General features: G+C 44.0%; 1 protein-coding gene across 1 annotated transcript in view; it reads left to right on the top strand.

Moving 5' to 3' along the window:
* Nucleotides 1-22,813, top strand: part of LOC143783098 (NACHT, LRR and PYD domains-containing protein 12-like) — a 173,728-nt gene extending 150,915 nt beyond the window's left edge. The window contains exons 9-12 of the mRNA XM_077271350.1: nt 31-201; nt 11,094-11,264; nt 13,719-13,889; nt 20,045-22,813. Of these exons, the coding sequence (XP_077127465.1) occupies nt 31-201; nt 11,094-11,264; nt 13,719-13,889; nt 20,045-20,132 (601 nt within the window). The 3' untranslated portion in view covers nt 20,133-22,813. The remainder of the gene's footprint in view (nt 1-30; nt 202-11,093; nt 11,265-13,718; nt 13,890-20,044) is intronic.
* Nucleotides 22,814-23,016: the final 203 nt, after the last annotated feature.

Here is a 23,016-nt window from a genome sequence, read left to right as displayed (position 1 = left end):
CACCCACATCCAATCTTCTTACTCTTGCAGTTTGGATAGAAATAATCTACTAGACACGTCCTGCAATCTAATGGCATCTGTAATAAGGAATAATAAGTCTCTCAAGATTCTCAACCTGTCTAATAACCGTCTGTCCGGCCCTCACTTCACTGACTTGATGGAGGCTCTGTCCAGTCCAGACAGCAGGATAGAGGAACTACGGTGAGTATAAGAGATGTGTACAGGATGGAGACGTGCGAGTATAAGAGACGTGTACAGGAGGAGACGTGCGAGTATAAGAGACGTGTACAGGACGGAGACGCGTGAGTATAAGAGACGTGTACAGGATGGAGACGCGTGAGTATAAGAGACGTGTACAGGAGGAGACGTGTGAGTATAAGAGACGTGTACAGGATGGAGACGTGCGAGTATAAGAGACGTGTACAGGATGGAGACGTGCGAGTATAAGAGACGTGTACAGGATGGAGACGTGCGAGTATAAGAGACGTGTACAGGACGGAGACGTGCGAGTATAAGAGACGTGTACAGGACGGAGACGTGTGAGTATAAGAGACGTGTACAGGAGGAGACGTGCGAGTATAAGAGACGTGTACAGGATGGAGACGTGCGAGTATAAGAGACGTGTACAGGAGGAGACGTGTGAGTATAAGAGACGTGTACAGGAGGAGACGTGTGAGTATAAGAGACGTGTACAGGATGGAGACGCGTGAGTATAAGAGACGTGTACAGGATGGAGATGTGTGAGTATAAGAGACGTGTACAGGAGGAGACGTGTGAGTATAAGAGACGTGTACAGAAGGAGACGTGTGAGTATGAGAGACGTGTACAGGACGGAGACGTGTGAGTATAAGAGACGTGTACAGGATAGAGACGTGCGAGTATAAGAGACGTGTACAGGAGGAGACGTGTGAGTATAAGAGACGTGTACAGGAGGAGACGTGTGAGTATAAGAGACGTGTACAGGATGGAGACGTGCGAGTATAAGAGACGTGTACAAGACGGAGACGTATGAGTATAAGAGATGTGTACAGGACGGAGACGTGTGAGTATAAGAGGCGTGTACAGGAGGAGACGTGTGAGTATAAGAGACGTGTACAGAAGGAGACGTGTGAGTTTGAGAGACGTGTACAGGACGGAGACGTGTGAGTATAAGAGACGTGTACAGGATAGAGACGTGCGAGTATAAGAGACGTGTACAGGAGGAGACGTGTGAGTATAAGAGACGTGTACAGGAGGAGACGTGTGAGTATAAGAGACGTGTACAGGATGGAGACGTGCGAGTATAAGAGACGTGTACAAGACGGAGACGTATGAGTATAAGAGATGTGTACAGGACGGAGACGTGTGAGTATAAGAGGCGTGTACAGGATGGAGACGTGTGAGTATAAGAGACGTGTACAGGAGGAGACGTGTGAGTATAAGAGACGTGTACAGGAGGAGACGTGTGAGTATAAGAGACGTGTACAGGAGGAGACGTGTGAGTATAAGAGACTTGTACAGGAGGAGACGTGTGAGTATAAGAGATGTGTACAGGACGGAGATGTGTGAGTATAAGAGACGTGTACAGGAGGAGACGTGTGAGTATAAGAGACGTGTACAGGACGGAGACGTGTGAGTATAAGAGGCGTGTACAAGACGGAGACGTATGAGTATAAGAGATGTGTACAGGACGGAGATGTGTGAGTATAAGAGACGTGTACAGGACGGAGACGTGTGAGTATAAGAGACGTGTACAGGACGGAGACGTGTGAGTATAAGAGGCGTGTACAGGACGGAGATGTGTGAGTATAAGAGACGTGTACAGGACGGAGACGTGTGAGTATAAGAGACGTGTACAGGACGGAGACGTGTGAGTATAAGAGGCGTGTACAGGAGGAGACGTGTGAGTATAAGAGACTTGTACAGGAGGAGACGTGTGAGTATAAGAGATGTGTACAGGACGGAGATGTGTGAGTATAAGAGACGTGTACAGGAGGAGACGTGTGAGTATAAGAGATGTGTACAGGACGGAGATGTGTGAGTATAAGAGACGTGTACAGGACGGAGACGTGCGAGTATAAGAGACGTGTACAGGAGGAGACGTGCGAGTATAAGAGATGTGTACAGGACGGAGATGTGTGAGTATAAGACGTGTACAGGAGGAGACGTGTGAGTATAAGAGATGTGTACAGGACGGAGACGTGTGAGTATAAGAGACGTGTACAGGATGGAGACGTGTGCGTATAAGAGATGTGTACAGGACAGAGATGTGTGAGTATAAGAGATGTGTACAGGACGGAGACGTGTGAGTATAAGAGACGTGTACAGGAGGAGACGTGTGAGTATAAGAGACGTGTACAGGACGGAGACTGAGTATAAGAGACGTGTACAGGACGGAGACGTGTGAGTATAAGAGACGTGTACAGGAGGAGACGTGTGAGTATAAGAGACGTGTACAGGAGGAGACGTGTGAGTATAAGAGACGTGTACAGGACGGAGATGTGTGAGTATAAGAGACGTGTACAGGACGGAGACGTGTGAGTATAAGAGACGTGTACAGGAGGAGACATGTGAGTATAAGAGATGTGTACAGGACGGAGACGTGTGAGTATAAGAGACGTGTACAGGATGGAGACGTGTGAGTATAAGAGATGTGTACAGGAGGAGACGTGTGAGTATAAGAGACGTGTACAGGACGGAGACGTGTGAGTATAAGAGACGTGTACAGGAGGAGACGTGTGAGTATAAGAGACGTGTACAGGACGGAGACGTGTGAGTATAAGAGACGTGTACAGGAGGAGACGTGTGAGTATAAGAGACGTGTACAGGACGGAGACGTGTGAGTATAAGAGACGTGTACAGGAGGAGACGTGTGAGTATAAGAGACGTGTACAGGACGGAGACGTGTGAGTATAAGAGACGTGTACAGGACGGAGACGTGTGAGTATAAGAGACGTGTACAGGAGGAGACGTGTGAGTATAAGAGACGTGTATAGGAGGAGACGTGTGAGTATAAGAGACGTGTACAGGACGGAGATGTGTGAGTATAAGAGACGTGTACAGGACGGAGACGTGTGAGTATAAGAGACGTGTACAGGAGGAGACGTGTGAGTATAAGAGATGTGTACAGGACGGAGACGTGTGAGTATAAGAGACGTGTACAGGATGGAGACGTGTGAGTATAAGAGATGTGTACAGGAGGAGACGTGTGAGTATAAGAGACGTGTACAGGACGAAGACGTGTGAGTATAAGAGACGTGTACAGGAGGAGACGTGTGAGTATAAGAGGCGTGTACAGGACGGAGACGTGTGAGTATAAGAGATGTGTACAGGAGGAGACGTGTGAGTATAAGAGACGTACAGGATGGAGACGTGCGAGTATAAGAGACGTGTACAGAAGGAGACATGCGAGTATAAGAGACGTGTACAGGACGGAGACGTGCGAGTATAAGAGACGTGTACAGGATGGAGATGTGTGAGTATAAGAGACGTGTACAGGATGGAGACGTGCGAGTATAAGAGACGTGTACAGGATGGAGACGTGTGAGTATAAGAGACGTGTACAGGACGGAGACGTGCGAGTATAAGAGACGTGTACAGGAGGAGACGTGCGAGTATAAGAGACGTGTACAGGAGGAGACGTGCGAGTATAAGAGACGTGTACAGGAGGAGACGTGCGAGTATATGAGACGTGTACAGGAGGAGACGTGCGAGTATAAGAGACGTGTACAGGATGGAGATGTGTGAGTATAAGAGACGTGTACAGGACGGAGACGTGCGAGTATAAGAGATGTGTACAGGACGGAGACGTGTGAGTATAAGAGACGTGTACAGGACGGAGATGTGTGAGTATAAGACGTGTACAGGAGGAGACGTGTGAGTATAAGAGATGTGTACAGGACGGAGACGTGTGAGTATAAGAGACGTGTACAGGACGGAGACGTGTGAGTATAAGAGATGTGTACAGGACAGAGATGTGTGAGTATAAGAGATGTGTACAGGACGGAGATGTGTGAGTATAAGAGACGTGTACAGGAGGAGACGTGTGAGTATAAGAGACGTGTACAGGACGGAGATGTGTGAGTATAAGAGACGTGTACAGGACGGAGACGTGTGAGTATAAGAGACGTGTACAGGAGGAGACGTGTGAGTATAAGAGACGTGTACAGGACGGAGATGTGTGAGTATAAGAGACGTGTACAGGACGGAGACGTGTGAGTATAAGAGACGTGTACAGGAGGAGACGTGTGAGTATAAGAGATGTGTACAGGACGGAGACGTGTGAGTATAAGAGACGTGTACAGGATGGAGACGTGTGAGTATAAGAGATGTGTACAGGAGGAGACGTGTGAGTATAAGAGACGTGTACAGGACGGAGACGTGTGAGTATAAGAGACGTGTACAGGAGGAGACGTGTGAGTATAAGAGACGTGTACAGGAGGAGACGTGTGAGTATAAGAGACGTACAGGATGGAGACGTGTGAGTATAAGAGACGTGTACAGAAGGAGACGTGTGAGTATAAGAGACGTGTACAGGACGGAGACGTGTGAGTATAAGAGACGTGTACAGGAGGAGACGTGTGAGTATAAGAGACGTGTACAGGAGGAGACGTGTGAGTATAAGAGGCGTGTACAGGACGGAGACGTGTGAGTATAAGAGATGTGTACAGGAGGAGACGTGTGAGTATAAGAGACGTACAGGATGGAGACGTGCGAGTATAAGAGACGTGTATAGAAGGAGACATGCGAGTATAAGAGACGTGTACAGGACGGAGACGTGCGAGTATAAGAGACGTGTACAGGATGGAGATGTGTGAGTATAAGAGACGTGTACAGGATGGAGACGTGCGAGTATAAGAGACATGTACAGGAGGAGACGTGCGAGTATAAGAGACGTGTACAGGATGGAGACGTGTGAGTATAAGAGACGTGTACAGGACGGAGACGTGCGAGTATAAGAGACGTGTACAGGAGGAGACGTGCGAGTATAAGAGACGTGTACAGGAGGAGACGTGCGAGTATATGAGACGTGTACAGGAGGAGACGTGCGAGTATAAGAGATGTGTACAGGATGGAGACGTGCGAGTATAAGAGATGTGTACAGGATGGAGATGTGTGAGTATAAGAGACGTGTACAGGACGGAGACGTGCGAGTATAAGAGATGTGTACAGGACGGAGATGTGTGAGTATAAGACGTGTACAGGAGGAGACGTGTGAGTATAAGAGATGTGTACAGGACGGAGACGTGTGAGTATAAGAGACGTGTACAGGATGGAGACGTGTGCGTATAAGAGATGTGTACAGGACAGAGATGTGTGAGTATAAGAGATGTGTACAGGACGGAGATGTGTGAGTATAAGAGACGTGTACAGGAGGAGACGTGTGAGTATAAGAGACGTGTACAGGAGGAGACGTGCGAGTATAAGAGACGTGTACAGGACGGAGACGTGCGACTATAAGAGACGTGTACAGGACAAGGACGTGCGAGTATAAAAGACGTGTACAGGAGGAGATGTGTTGTGAATTCCGTTCTCGGGCATGAGTGGTACTGTGTGAGTTTGTTCTTGGGCCCCCTCTGGTGGCCTTTAGCGATATGGCTGGTCTTGGCTGGGCTCAGCTGTTTCATTTCCTGCTAGGCTGGGCCTATTTAACTCACCTCGACCTTTACTTGTCGCCTGCTGTCGGTGTATTCAGTCCTGATTCTGTGCTCTCCTGAATATTCCTTGTGACCAGTCTCCTGCTAGGAGAAGCTAAGTTTGCTTGTTCATTTTCTCATTATTTCCTTGAAAACGTTTCTCAGTATTTGATGAGTTCAGCCCAGCTTGCTTTTATGTGATTTTTTGCTTGCTGGTTAGTTCTGGGGTGCAGAGTGCGCCCCTCACATCGTGAGTCGGTGTGGGGGTTCTTGTAATCTCTGCGTGGTTTATTTTTGATAGTTTTTGTGCTGACCGCACAGACACCTATCTATTTTCTGCCTATCTAGTATTAGCGGGCCTCATTTGCTAAACCTGTTTCATCTCTACGTTTGTGTTTTCCCCTTAACTCACCGTTATTATTTGTGGGGGGCTATCTAAAACTTTGGGGTATATTTCTCTGAGGCAAGTGAGGTCTTTGCTTTCTCTCTAGGGGCAGTCAGTTTCTCAGGCTGTGACGAGACGTCTAGGTTTTCAGGTAACGTTCCACAGCTGCCTTTAGTGTGTTTGGATAGGATCAGGATTGCGGTCAGTATAGCTTCCACATCCCCAGAACTTGTCCTATATATTCAGGGTATATGTGTCAGGTCAGTTTGAGATCCTACCACCGGATCATAACAGAGACGTGCGAGTATAAGAGACGTGTACAGGACGGAGACGTGCGAGTATAAGAGACGTGTACACAAGGAGACGTGCGAGTATAAGAGACGTGTACAGGAGGAGACGTGCGAGTATAAGAGACGTGTACACAAGGAGACGTGTGAGTATAAGAGACGTGTACAGGAGGAGACGTGCGAGTATAAGAGACGTGTACAGGACGGAGACGTGCGAGTATAAGAGATGTGTACAGGATGGAGACGTGCGAGTATAAGAGACGTGTACAGGAGGAGATATGTGAGTATAAGAGACGTGTACAGGAGGAGATATGTGAGTATAAGAGATGTGTACAGGACAGAGATGTACAGGAAAAGTTATACATGGATTTTTTCTATTTTCTTCTCCTTACCACTGTTATGTGTATGAGAGAAGCTGCTGACTGCACCTTGTTGTGACATCTCTATTACTGACTGTCTCGTCTTCCCCTCACTTTGTCATGAAATGAATGGTGTAGGAAATGTCATTTGTTGGAGATTTTCTGTGAGGAAGACAAAATATAGATAATTTTTGAGCATAGTCTGAAGTTCATTAAGAGCAGATCTAGAGGAGTAAAAACACAAGGAATACAGCAGATGTTCAGAGATGGCAACTTAGCTGGGTGTGCACCACATGCGTTATGTGCCAGAGGGTTTTATGTCCAAGTGCACAAATAGAAGAAAAAAATACTTTACAAAATCAGGGACCAGTATCACAGCACAATGACATGACATTACTTCACGACAATACTTACAGTCATAAAATCACAGAATCATAGAATGATAGCGTTGGAAGGGATCTCCTTGTTCATCTGGTCCAACCCCCTGCTCAAAGAAGGATTCACTAAATCATCCCAGATAGATGTCTGTCCAGCCTCGATTTAGTCCAGTCACTGTGGCAAACTCCTCTATGTTCTTCATAGGACACTTTCCCTCCACTGAATGCTGTAATGGACTCACTATTGACACTTAGATCAAGCAGAGAAAGCTTCTCCAACAATTAATACCAAGACAAGAAGACAAGTGAAAAAGTGTCCGGCGGGACTATAGAATGCAGAAGTTTCATCAGTGAAAAATGTCACACTCATCCCACTGGAAGAACAATGGATATTTTTAAATTCAAATTTACGGTCTTTGATGAATTTACCAAAGTAATTTGATTTGCGGTGAATACATTTGTATGAATAGCATAATTAAAAATTCTCTAATTGCTTGGAAAATATGTGTAGAACACTGTGAGTTCCCATTGGAGTCAATTTAACACATTTTAAGCTCTGTAATGCAAACGCAGCATTTTAAAAGGTGCAAATTACTATAACCTAATTTGCTAGAGGAAATCGGATGGTAACCAGAGGTAACCAACAGCATATTTAACAACACACATGAGTATTGGACTTTTTTAGCTACCTAAATTGTATAAGCAGTTTAAAAAGGTAATGCACATAGAAGAAGCCATGGCAGTTTTACAAGGTTGGGTGCAACTTTTATCCCTATTGGGTGAGGAAAAAGAACTTTGCACTTTGCTAAATGAAGAAGTGATTGATTTTTCATAAGCCATCCTAAATCTTATCTGTTTAATTAGGCAGACAAAACACGTGTACTGTATAGTTTGTCATGTGAAGAAGTTATGGCCTCCCAATTACAAGTGAAAAAAATATTCACTTTTGGGATACACAACTGGTTTACTAATCAGAAAATTATTAGAAATTTACAAAGGCTTTTTACCAGGCTGTCCAAAATGTATCCCTTTTACCCTAGAGATCAAACAGTTGTACTGTTTTGAACATGGAAAACCTATGGCTTCTCAACCAGCAGTGGGAATTTTTTTTTCCTTTTTTGGAGTTTGCAAATGGTTTGCTAATCACTAAATTATTAGGCAATTACAAAGGCTTTATATCTGGTAACATAATAACATAGTAACTATCACAGAGTTACCGCAACAGAGCAGTGCCAGAAGACCGCTAAAAAGAAGCACTTCTCCAGTGTATTAAATGTGTTTGTTTTAAAAAGCTAGGCCTTCTGGCCAGGTCCTTGTCTGAGATAGCACTTGCTGCATAGACCTGGAGAGTGAGGAGCTGGTGTCTGGAGATCTGGAGGAGTTTAGTGTGCGACTGTTGCTTGGTTTGTACGCTTGGAAATTCCTCATCCTAACCTGCCTTATTTTCTTCCACCTTCCTTCACTCCCTGGTGAACATCTCTGTTATTTGTGAGAGTATATTTTGTGTGAGTGGAATTTTCTTTTACCCTTGTCTTTGTTCCCCTGTCTGTCGGGTTGGTGTACTGCGGTACACGGTTGCACCTCTCTTTCCCGGGTGGGGGAAGGGGACAGACGCAGGACTGCAGCTAGGAGACAGGGCAAGGGCGGAGGCCCCGGCATCCTTGACATCTGAGGTATCCCAGGGAACAGTGCGAGCTAGGGCGCTCCCTAGTGCTACGGCCAGGGAAGGTGCCCCTGGTCCCAGATTACTCACCAGGCCTATCGTGACAGTAACATAGTTAGCAAGGCCAAAAAAAGACATTTGTCCATCCAGTTCAGCCTATATTCCGTCAAAATAAATCCTCAGATCTACATCCTTCTAAAGAACCTAATAACTGTAAGATACAATATTGTTCTGCTCCAGGAAGACATTCAAGCCTCTCTTGAACCCCTCGACTGAGTTCACCATCACCACCTCCTCAGGCAAGGAATTCCAGATTCTCACTGCCCTAACAGTAAATAATCCTCTTCTATGTTGGTGGAAAAACCTTCTCTCCTCCAGATGAAGAGAATGCCCCCTTGTGACCGTCACCTTTCTTGGTGTAAACAGATCCTTGGAGAGTTATTTGTATTGTCCCCTTATATACTTATACATGGTTATTAGATGTCGTCTTTTTTCTAGACGAACTAATCCTAATTTTGATCATCTCTCTGGGTATTGTAGTTCTCCCATCCCCTTTATTAATTTTGTTGCCCTCCTTTGTACTCGCTCTAGTTCCATTATGTTCTTCCTGAGCACCGGTGCCCAAAACTGTACACAGTACTCCATATGCGGTCTAACCAGGGATTTGTACAGAGGCAGTATAATGCTCTCATCATGTGTATCCAGACCTCTTTTAATGCACCCCATGATCCTGTTTGCCTTGGCAGCTGCTGCCTGGCACTGGCTGCTCCAGGTACGTTTATCATTAACTAGGATCCCCAAGTCCTTCTCCCTGTCAGATTTACCCAGTGGTTTCCCGTTCAGTGTGTAATGGTGATATTGATTCATTCTTCCCATGTGTATAACCTTACATTTATCATTGTTAAACCTCATCTGCCACCTCTCAGCCCAAGTTTCCAACTTATCCAGATCCATCTGTAGCAGAATACTATCTTCTCTTGTATTGACTGCTTTACATAGTTTTGTATCATCTGCAAATATCAATATTTTACTGTGTAAACCTTCTACCAGATCATTAATAAATATGTTGACGAGAACAGGTCCCAATACCGACCCCTGCGGTACCCCACTGGTCACAGCGACCCAGTTAGAGACTATACCATTCATAACCACCCTCTGCTTTCTATCACTAAGCCAGTTACTAACCCATTTACACACATTTTCCCCCAGACCAAGCATTCTCATTTTGTGTACCAACCTCTTGTGTGGTACGGTATCAAACACTTTGGAAACATCAAGATATTCCACGTCCAATGACTCACCGTGGTCCAGCCTATAGCTTACCTCTTCATAAAAACTGATTAGATTGGTTTTACGGGACTGATTTCTCATAAACCCATGCTGATATGGAGTTAAACAGTTATTCTCATTGAGATAATCCAGAATAACGTCCCTCTTAAACCCGTCACATATTCTACCAACAATAGATATTAGACTTACTGGCCTATAATTTCCAGGTTCACTTTTAGAGCCCTTTTTGAATATTGGTACCACATTTGCTATGCGCCAGTCCTGTGGAACAGACCCCGTCGCTATATAGTCCCTAAATATAAGAAATAATGGTTTATCTATTACATTACTTAGTTCTCTTAGTACTCGTAGGTGTATGCCATCCGGACCCGGAGATTTATCTATTTTAATCTTATTTAGCCGGTTTCGCACCTCTTCTTAGGTTCGAGTGGTGACCATTAATATTGGGTTTTCTTTGTCTCTCGGCATTTCACCTAGCATTTTATTTTCTATGGTGGAGAAATGTTTATTATATTAGCTTTTTCCTCGTCATCTACAACCATTCTTTCCTCACAATTCTTTAAGAGGCCTACACTTTCACTTTTGATCCTTTTACTATTGATTGTATTGATATAGTTGAAGAACAGATTTGGGGTTAGTTTTACTCTCCTTAGCAATGTGCTTCTCTGTTTCCTTTAATTAGTTTTTTAGATAAAAGTATTTTTCTCCCTATAGTTTTTTAGAGCTTCAATGGTGCCATCCTGCTTTAGTAGTTTAAATGCTTTCTTTTTACTTTTAATTGCCCATCTTATTGTCTTTTATTCCCACAAGGTATAAGCCGCTTACAATGCCTATTTAGGATGTTCTTAAACATTTCCCATCTAACTGTCCAAAAATTATCCTCTTACATTATTCAGGGATTTCTCTGGAATATGATTTTTGGTGTTAGTGGACATATCATATAGCTGCTGTTAATCCTGACATCCACTCCACACAAGAGGCACCTTTTAGTGATGACATTGATGGATGTTGCTAACGGTCGGGGACATTATAGCTCTACATTCACAATCTACAGGTTTTATACTAATGTTCTGTGGACGCATCACCATCATCTCATCTCATCTTCTTATCCTTATAGTATGGATTTTAATAAGCTAACTGGAGATTCCTGCATCCAGTTGGCACATGGAATAAGGAATAACAGGTCCCTGAGAATTCTTGACCTGTCTGGTAACCGACTGTCTGGTCCTCACTTCAGTGACTTAATGGAGGCGCTGTCCAGTCCAGGCTGCGGCATAGAAGAGATACGGTGAGTATAAGCAAAAGTTTTGACTCCAGATACAGTTGAATCCATAAATGTCAATAATTAGCAATTACAAATTTGCTGTAATAATAGGTGGGAATGTGTGTATATCAAAGTTGGATAACATCTCTGCTGCAGCAAAGACAGCCAGGATGGAAGTGGTAGGAGAAAGGAGTTGGGACAAAAGAGGCACAGACTTTTCGAGAAGCCGTTACAAACTGGAGTGTAAATGATACTTCTCATATAAATGCAGACACATTTCAGACTAATATTGCCACGGCCACCTGAGACCAAGTAATGGCCTTGGGGCCACGATGAACACCGTAAAAATAAATAAACAAAACACCCAAAAAATGTCACATTTGTAGCATACTGACACACAGAAAAAATGGAATAAAAGAGATCAAACAGTTATATATAAAAGAAACCAGATTATATACCTGAAAACATCAACATATCCACAAAAAATGAGCCCCAGCATGGCTCTGTCAGCAGAAAAAAGAACACTGATGAGCAAAAGGGTAAGAATATTTTGATCTTGTGACTTTCAGGCTCCATATCTCACTACTGCTTCGAACTTAAGACTACCATCAACCATCATCTTATAGACCGTCATCTTGGCTATCTCATACATAAATGTGACTTGCAGCTATTTAACATATGATTAGTTATGCAGATTCTCGTCATGTCACTGCATTGTTGCTGTTTTACTCCTAAAAATCTAAATTGTAATTTTTATTATTTTGTAAATTCTCCTTTGGCTTTCACCACGGCCTGAACCCTTCTGGGCTGCTCTCGATCAGATTCAAGCATTTGTCAACCTAAATTTGATCTCGGGTCTTTTCTACATGTTCCCAATATTGGTGCACACTGGTCGCCTCACTTGGGTCTGTATGCAGCTTTTTCTTTTCCTCTACCCACAAGTGTTTGATTGGGTTGAGGTCTGGGGAATGTGGGGGACAATCCAGCCCCTCTACTTCATTTTCATTGATCCATTTCTTCGTCAATCTCAACATATACTTTGGGTTGTTGTCCTGTTGGAACATGATGTTGTCCTTTTGATGCCCGTAGTACTCAAGTGTACGAAGTAATTCGTCTCGTAGGAGACTCACATATAGCTCAGCATTGAGAGTGAAACCATCATTGATCTTGATCAAGTATTCAATGCCTTTGGCTGTGAAACAACCTCACATCAGCAGGCTTCCTCCACTGAACTTGACAGTTCCTTCAAATTCTTGATCCATTAGCCCCTATTTCCTTTGTTTTTTCCAGAACCATTTCCACATATCAGAGCCTAGTCTATTGACTTTCGTCTCATTGCTCCAAATCTACTGTTTCCAATTTTCAACCATCCAATTTTTGAACATTTTTACAAACTTGAGCCAACACATCTTATGACGATATTGAAGTTGAGGCTTCTTCACCTTTTTTGAGGCCACTATTACTCTTGTGTAACATGTGTCACACGGTGCTGGCATGGACATATGTGATCTCACTATTATGAAACATACGAGCCTCCTCCACTGTTGTGTTTGTCTATATCCCCTAGATTTTGTTAAAAAAAACAAAATGTGGGGGCAGCTCCTGTGTACAGTGTCACCACAGACTGTCCCTTGGGTTCAGGTCTGGGATTGTGCTTGGCCATTCCAGAAATGTGATCCTCTTCGGGAGAAGCCATTCATTTGTTGTTACTAAGGTCACCTAAGGGCATTGTTGTACTGAAAGGTAAAATTCATTTAAAGTTTAAAAATTGTAAATGTCAACATTTCTATTTTAATTAAACAACATATCGACATAAATTTACCAGCCAGTACCATAAAGTACAATGTGTTAGAAAAAAAATTCTCAGAATCACTGGGTTTCAAGGAAGAATTCCAGAGTTTTTTCACATAAAGTGACACATGTCAGAATTGAGAAATTGGGTTTGTTCAAAAAGAAGTGTTTCTACCTTTGAATACCAATATATTTTTTTTTGTGTGTTCATTATTCTGTGCTGTGTATTGTCAGAATATTTATAGAGATTGGAGCTCTAAAGTCACTGCATCAGCGATTCACATAAAATGCTAGCTGGCTACAGACACCACTAGGGGGAGCTCGGCGCATACAGTAATATATGTACCCTATAACAGGAAAGTATAGTGTCAGCCTCCTTGCTCCCTCTAATGGTGGCTGCAGAAAAGTAGGAGTGGAAAGTACCTAGGCAGAACCAAAAATGTAGCACTGCTGCTAGTCTGTAGGGGGAGCTGTACCCAAAACCAACCTGAAGAGTTAACACATTTGCATCATGGATTCCATTTATTACTGAGCCATGATTTAGCTGCCGGCAGTCCTGACATCCACCGTACACAAGAGACGGCTTCGAGTGATGTTGGGGACATTTTCTCTCCAGGTTTACAATCTTCAGATTTTACGCTAATGCTCTGTAGAAGCATCACACATCTCATCTTCTTATTCTTACAGTTTAACTAATAATGATTTACCAGACACGTCCTGCATCCAGCTGGCATCTGGAATAAGGAATAATCGCTCCTTGAAGACCCTTCTCCTGTCTGGTAACCGTCTGTCCGGTCCTCACTTCAGTGACTTGATGGAGGCTCTGTCCAATCCGGCCTGCGGGATAGAAGAACTACGGTGAGTATAAGAGATGGTGTTCACATTAGATAGGTTCTCAGCAAAGTGGCAATCACCTTGTCTTTGGCTGCTGGGCATGCATATAAAGTATAAAGTTTACCTCTGGTCATTGGTGTCAGCTGATGGGACTACTGCTCCCATCAGCTGATGCCTGCTGCTTCTAATAACAGTGAGAGCAGGAGCATCTGATGGGAGTATTCATCAGCCACTGCCTGCGTGGTAAATAAATAATCAAGGGGGAAAAAACGACGTGGGTTCCCCTGTATGTTTGATAACCAGCAAGACAAAACTCACAGCTGGGGGATGCACCCCTCAGCTGTCAGCTTTAGCAAGGTTGGTTATCAAGTATAGAGGGGCCCCCACATCCTAATTTATTTAAATAAATAATAAAAAAAAAAATGCATGGGGTCCCCCCAGTTTTGACAACCAGTCAGGCTAAAGCAGGCAGCTGAAGGCTGGTATTCTCAGGTTGGTAATGGGTCATAGATATTGGCCCCTTACAGCCTAATAATAGCAGCCCGCAGCCACCCAGAAAAGGCGCATCTATTATTCTGGCGCTTTGCCCTGCTTTTCCCACTTGCCCTGTAGCGGTGGCATGTGGGGTTCATATTTGTAGGGTTGATGTCACTTTTGCATCTATTAGATGCGCCTTTTCTGGGCAGCTGTGGGCTGCTATTTTTAGGCTGGGGGGAGCAATATCCATGACCCCTTAGTAGCCTGGGAATACTAGCCCCCAGCTATCTGCTTTAGCAAGGCTGGTTGTCAAAAATGGGGGGACCCCATGCCATTTTATTTTTTTTATTTTTTAATAATTAAAAAATACGGGGTCGGGACCCCTCTATTTTTGATAACCAGCCTTGCTGAAGCTGATAGCTGAGGATTACAACCCCCAGCTAAGAGTTTTGCACCTGGCTGGTTATCAAAAATACAGGGGAACCTACGCAGTTTTTTAAAAAATAATTTATAATAAATTATACTCCCATCAGCCGCTCCTGCTCTCACTGTTATTAGGGGCAGCAGGCGTCGGATGGACACTGGTCTTTTGTTATTTAAAAGTTAACTTCTGTCAGTGTTTGCCCCCTGCTATGTGGCCTGGGCAGGTCTGCAAGCAGTTTAAGCCCCTGAAATACTGCTGTCCACTGACAGTTATAAAGTAGCTTCAGTGAACTTCTGTGTACCCTGATTGTATGCCGACTAGACATTCCTGGTTTTTACCTCTGCCTTATTTTTTACTACCCTCATGCCTTACAATTTTGTATCGGCTACCAGACTATTCTTTCTGCCAGCCTGCACAACCTATGGGCCCATGTGTAAGTCTAGATCCCTGTTCAGGAATTAAAGGGTGAAGGCCAAAGCAACCCTGGTGATCTGATAAACAGTCTTGCACCGAGTCATGGCAGCCATTTTAACGCTGCCAGGGGACCAGTGACAGACCCTCATTACAGTGTGCTTCCTGGCTTCTGAAACAGACAAGTCGGAGTATTTTATAAAAAAGAGATTTAGGACAAACAAAAAATCTCCACAGTCCAGAAATGTTAAAATGTGAGTGTTATAAAAGAAATACGGGTAATACTTTTTTTACCACTTTTCCTTCTTGTAGAACATTAGATTCATACACAACACCTGAATGCAGCGGCCTGTTGTAGATGATTGCTTGTGGGATGTCAATCTACCTAGATTCTCTTCCCGTCATTTTTTGGTAAAGCCATAGTGAATTGTTGTTGTTTTTTTTTTCATTAATTTTTTTTAATTTTTTTTTAAAAAAGGACACTTTTAGTTTTGAATACCTGCTTTGCAAATTTAGCAACCGTACAACCCATGGTCATATTGTATGCCGAATGCACGTTTCTGGCATAAACCTACGTAAAGCTACTTATTAACATAGCATTTTAGAATTACATTGCATTTTTGGTTGTGGGGGAGGCGGATAATTAATAAATAACCCTTTTTTGCATTTTATAATAAGGTTTTGCAACTGTTTTACAAGTCCAATTTAACAAGTTTACAGCACAGCAATACTGCTGGCTATTATCACCTTGTACTTTATCTGCGTATACCTATGTAATAATATCTTTGCTAAAGAGGTAGGGACTTTAAAACAAAAAATATCTGTTAAAAATAGAAAAGTTTATTTTTTGCGTGGCTGTTTTACTAATACAATTGAACAAGCATACAGAAATAGTTAGGCTTTACAAATTTTGCCCGTCATGTGAACCCTACCTATCATCTCCATATTCCTTTTTTTCCTCAGTTAGATAAGTGAGATAAAAAAGGTTTGCAAACTTTATAATTGAGTTCAAAATGCATGTTAAACCAAAACATGGCACTGATAATGGACGTGATAGCATCCTATACCATGGCCAAAAAATGTGAGAGACGCTAGCAGCAGTACAACTGGTCTTCGTGGCAGCAACCTAGTACTAAAGGCAGGCCACATTGACCTCCTTTACCCCTAGGAAGTGGTGAGGAAGCAGAGGCGGATATGTGTCGCATCAATTCAAAAACGAGGAATGACACTTAAAAAAGATCAGTCGCACGTCCTAAACTTTAACAATATAAATCTTTTTCATGTAACAAACAAAAAAGCCAAAACAAATACAAACATTTTAAATTAGGCCAAAACATGCTTCCTAGTCCAAAAATTAGCACCGAGATGCAACTCATATGACTGGCATGACAAGCAATAGAGCCACGTAAATGTGATGAATATCCGAGAGAAGAACAGTTGGACATTGCCCCTAAAGTGATGCTTCGTAGTATTCAGTAAAGAAGGAAAATTAATAATGCAGGATCAAAAGAATATACACTCACTGGCCACTTTATTAGGTACACCTGTCCAACTTCTTGTTAACACTTAATTTCTAATCAGCCAATCACATGGCGGCAACTCAGTGCATTTAGGCATGTAGACATGGTCAAGACAATCTCCTGCAGTTCAAACCGAGCATCAGTATGGGGAAGAAAGGTGATTTGAGTGCCTTTGAACGTGGCATGGTTGTTGGTGCCAGAAGGGCTGGTCTGAGTATTTCAGAAACTGCTGATCTACTGGGATTTTCACGCACAACCATCTCTAGGGTTTACAGAGAATGGTCCGAAAAAGAAAAAAAATCCAGTGAGCGGCAGTTCTGTGGGCGGAAATGCCTTGTTGATGCCAGAGGTCAGAGGAGAATGGGCAGACTGGTTCGAGCTGATAGAAAGGCAACAGTGACTCAAATCGCCACCCGTTACAACCAAGGTAGGCCTAAGAGCATCTCTGAACGCACAGTGCGTCGAACTTTGAGGCAGATGGGCTACAGCAGCAGAAGACCACACCGGGTACCACTCCTTTCAGCTAAGAACAGGAAACTGAGGCTACAATTTGTACAAGCTCATCGAAATTGGACAGTAGAAGATTGGAAAAACGTTGCTTGGTCTGATGAGTCTCGATTTCTGCTGCGACATTCGGATGGTAGGGTCAGAATTTGGCGTAAACAACATGAAAGCATGGATCCATCCTGCCTTGTATGGAGAATCTTTGGGATGTGCAGCCGACAAATCTGCGGCAACTGTGTGATGCCATCATGTCAATATGGACCAAAATCTCTGAGGAATGCTTCCAGCACCTTGTTGAATCTATGCCACGAAGAATTGAGGCAGTTCTGAAGGCAAAAGGGGGTCCAACCCGTTACTAGCATGGTGTACCTAATAAAGTGGCCGGTGAGTGTATAAAAGAGAATAAGCAACAACTATGGGAGACGAAGTTCACGTGGCACTTTATTCATTCAATTAAGCTTATTCATTTAGCAAAAAAGAGCTGGGATCATTTTTGCACCACCCTGTATGAAAAGGCAATGGCTTATTCTGTTTGCACTGCCTGTAAAGAAACACCGGCAAGGCTGACAACTGCTCCGAAAAAGGGATAATTTTGGGATGATTGTCATTGCCATTCCTAAGATATCTGAGCTTATAAAGTTTTTATCTACATTTTCCTATAAGCCTCATGGGCTGTATCAGATTATTCTCAGGGGACGTGAACTATTTAAATATCTGTGTTGCTGGCCAATCAAAAACCAGGAGGCGTCACAGAGAAACAACATACAGAATACACCCCCAGAGAAGGTCAGAGCATGGATTCTTAGTGTGAATAATCCTCACTGCCGATATTTCCTGTTTCATAGAGCGTGTAGACAGGAGAGCAGCAGGAGCCACAGATCATTGCGGGAGCCAGTGACGGGCAGCCGGGCTCTTTTTGGTGAGCTGTATCATTTGGCTCTGCTCACTAAAAAGAACTGGCTCAAATGGACACACCTTCTCATTTAAAGAATTTTCTGTATTTTCATGACTATGAAAATTGTAAATTCACACTGAAGGCATCAAAACTATGAATTAACACATGTGGAATTATATACTTAACAAAAAAGTGTGAAACAACTGAAATTATGACTTATATTCTAGGTTCTTCAACGTAGCCACCTTTTGCTTTGATGACTGCTTTGCACACTCTTGGCATTCTCTTGATGAGCTTCAAGAGGTAGTCACCGGAAATGGTTTTCACTTCACAGGTGTGCCCTGTCAGGTTTAATAAGTGGGATTTATTGCCTTATAAATGGTGTTGGGACCATCAGATGTGTTGTGCAGAAGTCTGGTGGACACACAGCTGATAGTCCTACTGAATAGACTGTTAGAATTTGTATTATGGCAAGAAAAAAGCAGCTAAGTAAAGAAAAACGAGTGGCCATCATTACTTTAACAAATGAAGGTCAGTCAGTCCGAAAAATTGGGAGAACTTTGAAAGTGTCCCCAAGTGCAGTTTCAAAAACCATCAAGTGCTACAAAGAAACTGGCTCACATGAGGACCGCCCCAGGAAAGGAAGACCTAGAGTCACCTCTGCTTCTGAGGATAAGTTTATCCGAGTCACCAGCCTCAGAAATCGCAGGTTAACAGCAGCTCAGATTAGAGACCAGATCATTGCCACACAGAGTTCTAGCAGCAGACACATCTCTACAACAACTGTTAAGAGGAGACTTTGTGCAGCAGGCCTTCATGGTAAAATGGCTGCTAGGAAACCACTGCTAAGGACAGGCAACAAGCAGAAGAGACTTGTTTGGGCTAAAGAACACAAGGAATGGGGGGCATTAGACCAGTGGAAATCTGTGCTTTGGTCTGATGAGTCCAAATTTGAGATCTTTGGTTCCAACCACCGTGTTTTTGTGCGACGAAGAAAAGGTGAACAGATGGACACTACATGCCTGGTTCCCACCGTGAAGCATGGAGGAGGAGATGCAATGGTGTGGGGTGCTTTGCTGGTGACACTGTTGGAGATTTATTCAAAATTTAAGGCATAATGAACCAGCATGGTTACCACAGCATCTTGCAGCTGCATGCTATTCCATCCGGTTTGCGTTTAGTTGGACCATCATTTCTTTTTCAACAGGACAATGACCCAAAACATACCTCCAGGCTGTGTAAGGGCTATTTGACCACCAAGAAGGAGAATGATGGGGTGCTACGCCAGATGACCTGGCCTCCACAGTCACCAGACCTGAACCCAATCGAGATGGTTTGGGTGAGCTGGACCGCAGAGTGAAGGCAAAAGGGCCAACAAGTGCTAAGCATCTCTGGGAACTCCTTCAAGATTGTTGGAAGACCATTCCCGGTGACTACCTCTTGAAGCTCATCAAGAGAATGCCAAGAGTGTGCAAAGCAGTCATCAAAGCAAAAGGTGGCTCCTTTGAAGAACCTAGAATATAAGACATATTTTCAGCTGTTTCACACTGTTTTGTTAAGTATATAATTCTACATGTGTTAATTCATAGTTTTGATGCCTTCAGTGTGAATTTACAATTTTCATAGTCATGAAAATACAGAAAAATCTGTAAATGAGAAGGTGTGTCCAAACTTTTGGTCTGTACTGTATGTTCACCACATAAAATCATGGTAGCCAAGACCATGCCTACCCAGAACAATCTATGTGCTGATTATCCCATGACTAGCTTGCGCAAAGCTCAATATATAATCTTCCAGAGTTCCGAGATCCCTCAGTTGAGTAGGAAACAAACAAAAGATTGTACAGATCCCATCCTCCAGATGATCAGTTCACTGACAGATCTGAGATATATGAGGAAAACCTCACAAAACAAAGTCACTAATTTCAGCAAATTCTGTTTTGTTCTAGCATTGAGTACAATGAGTTGACAGAAGAGGAGGAGGAAGCCTTGAGAAGGCTGGAAAGCCAGAAACTAAATATGAAGCTAACTTACTGAACACCCAGGAGGCCGCATGTCTATCTTTGATGAACAAATGAGAGGATAAAATATATTGAACCCTATGGGAAACAGTAACTATTCTACAAGCATCATTGATGCCTCTAAATGCATTTGTACAGTTTAAAATCAGACTCATCCGTTCAACTGAAACTGCACATAAGGTCAATTACAGCCTCCACTGATATCTTGCTCTGCACCATGATGGCCTTTGAGAAAAGCTATGTGGAATCGCTGGACACCTGTGGATGGACGTCCGGCTTGTAGCCCAATGTCGTGCAAACGACTCCTGATGGTTTGTGTAGACCCCGATTGTCACCTAGGCTCGGTATGTGATATCTAATTTCACATGGAATACAAAATGAATCACTACGTGCCATTCTACGAATCTGATGAGACCAAGTGGGCCACACCATGAAGAGTCATTCACAAGGGAGCATCACACCTGTCCTATTCTTGGGATTATGGTGGTGACTGGCATTTAGTCTTCAATCCAGTTTCAATTGATTTGGTCATGTAAACAGTGGTATGGCTATCTCTCCATGAAGAGGCCTTCACTAGTGAACATGAAAGTGTCCCGGGACCCATTTTCCACAAACACCCCCAGACCTCATGTTCTTACTACTATGAGCAGTCTGTGTGGCCTAAATGTGCTAAAGTGGTTGCAGCGTCTCTGGCCTTATCTCCATTGAGCTCATCATTGGTCGGTATTTACACAGGAGCTGGTGGCAGAGGATCTTGAGGATTTCTACAATAAACAGTAGAACCTTCCTCAGATGATTATTAATAACCCCCGGGATAGCAGCCGAGGCTGGAAGTGCCGGGAGTTCTGCACGTGACACTCATATTTGATATAGAATAAAATGAGATGTTTTGAAAATATTTTTTCCATTTTATTTTTCATACCTATCAATCCTGTGATTTCCATATTACTATGACTTTTCTCTCTTATTTTTGCAATTTCAATATTGAGAAGAGTATATATTCATCTACAGTAAAGTATGGTGGAGATTTCTAGCAAATTTGAGGCTCTGTTAGGCTACTTTCACACTTCCGTCTTTATGGGGCCGTCGCAAACCGTCGGCCCGACGTACTGACGGACGTTGTGCTAAATTTAGCACAACGTGGGCAGCGGATGCAGTTTTACAACACATCCGCTGCCCATTGTGAGTTCCCGGGAGGAGGGGGCGGAGTTTCGGACGCGCATGCGCGGTCGAAAATGGCGGACCCGTCGCACAAAAAAAGTTACATTGAACTTTTTTTGTACGTCGCGGCCGCCAAAACACGACGGATGCGACGTGTGGCCATACATCGCAATGCGTCGCTAATGCAAGTCTATGGAGAAAAAACGCATCCTGCGGGCAACTTTGCAGGATGTGTTTTTCTCCAAAACGTCGCATTGCGACGTAGGCCATAATACGGGAGTGTGAAAGTAGCCTAAGGCTTCTTTCACACTTCCATCGGCTGGCGGCCATCAGAATGACGACAAGAGAGAGAAAAGAGAGAGAGAGATTTTCCCGACTAGAAAATCCTTCCAGGCATGCTCAGAATAGAAAAATGGGATACGTCACTGGATTCCTGTTTTTGACGGTCAGCGACGGATCCTGTGTCCATAGGCTTCCATTGTAGCTGAAGAAGGGCAGCGCAGGACCCGTCGCTGAGCGATTTTCCGACGTGGCGAAAAAACGTTCCTCTGAACGCTGTCTCCGCCCGACGGACAGCAATTTTCCGACGGATCCAGTGCACGACGGATGAAACGTGTGGCCATCCGTCACAATTCGTCGCTAATACAAGTCTATGGGAAAAAACAGGATCCTGTAGAAAAATTTGCAGGATCCTGTTTTTTCAAAACTCTACGGATTTTGACTGGAGGAAAAAGACGGAAGTGTGAAAGAGGCCTAAGAAGAGGGACCGTGCTGCATATAACTGTTCTGTGTCAGTTCCAGAACTGTTGGGGCTGTCTCCTCTGTTGTCTGAGGAAAAGCTTAAGGGACCGGACCAATCCTTGCAGGCAGAAGCAGGGGGTGTGGCTAAGGGTACACAGCCTCAGCGCTCGCGGAAACAGGCAGATTTGGCGGGAACAGGCAGCGCGCAGCAGGGAGAAGTGAGTGATCCAGCCCGCAAGTATCAGTACAGCAAAGGCCCGCGCCCTAGCACTGCCGTCACCGCTGGCAGAGACTGTGAGGGGAGGCATGCAGTGTGCCCATTGGCGAGGTGCCAAATGCTCCGGGCCCGTGAATACTGTGCGAGCACCACCTAAGAGAGACCGGGTGCAGGACCGCCATCTGCGCCTCAATTCCCCAGTGTATATCTGCCGGACTACGGTGAGCTCAGACAGTGCAGTGGCTCACACTTCCCTGGCCACATAAGTATATGGACTAGGGGCTTAGCGGAAGGTACCTGAGACAAACTGCTGCTGCCAGAAGACGGATTGTCGTTGCCCTCAGGATCTCATCAGACAAGCGCAGCTCCATCTGTTGTGGGCGCCATCACCTGCTCTGTGATCCACCATGTCCTAAGAATCGACTGACAGGATAAGATGACCCAACAAGAACTGTTAATGCCTTTTCTACTGTTCTTTAACCCTGCACACTGTTTACGTTTTGAAATGTCTACCTCCCTATTAACCATTTATCTTCCTGCGAGGAGTAATCCAGTGTTCATTAAAATTGTTAATCCTTGCTCTGCCTCCTGTCCATCACTGCATCCCGCAACCTGCTCACAGCTGCAGGATTGAGTATTTGGTCAGTATTAAGGGCCCCTCCACACGTCTGTGCTATGGATGCCACCAGTGTGCTGTACGTATTTTACAATGGACCCATAGACTTGTATTGGCCCTTGTCATCCATGCGAACGGGAAAAATCGGACATGTTTTCATGTGAT

This window comes from Ranitomeya variabilis, chromosome 6, assembly GCF_051348905.1.
Source record: "Ranitomeya variabilis isolate aRanVar5 chromosome 6, aRanVar5.hap1, whole genome shotgun sequence".
In the NCBI taxonomy this organism is placed as follows: domain Eukaryota; kingdom Metazoa; phylum Chordata; class Amphibia; order Anura; family Dendrobatidae; genus Ranitomeya; species Ranitomeya variabilis.
Note: the sequence above shows the minus strand (reverse complement) of the source record. Positions and strands in the feature narration are given on the sequence as shown.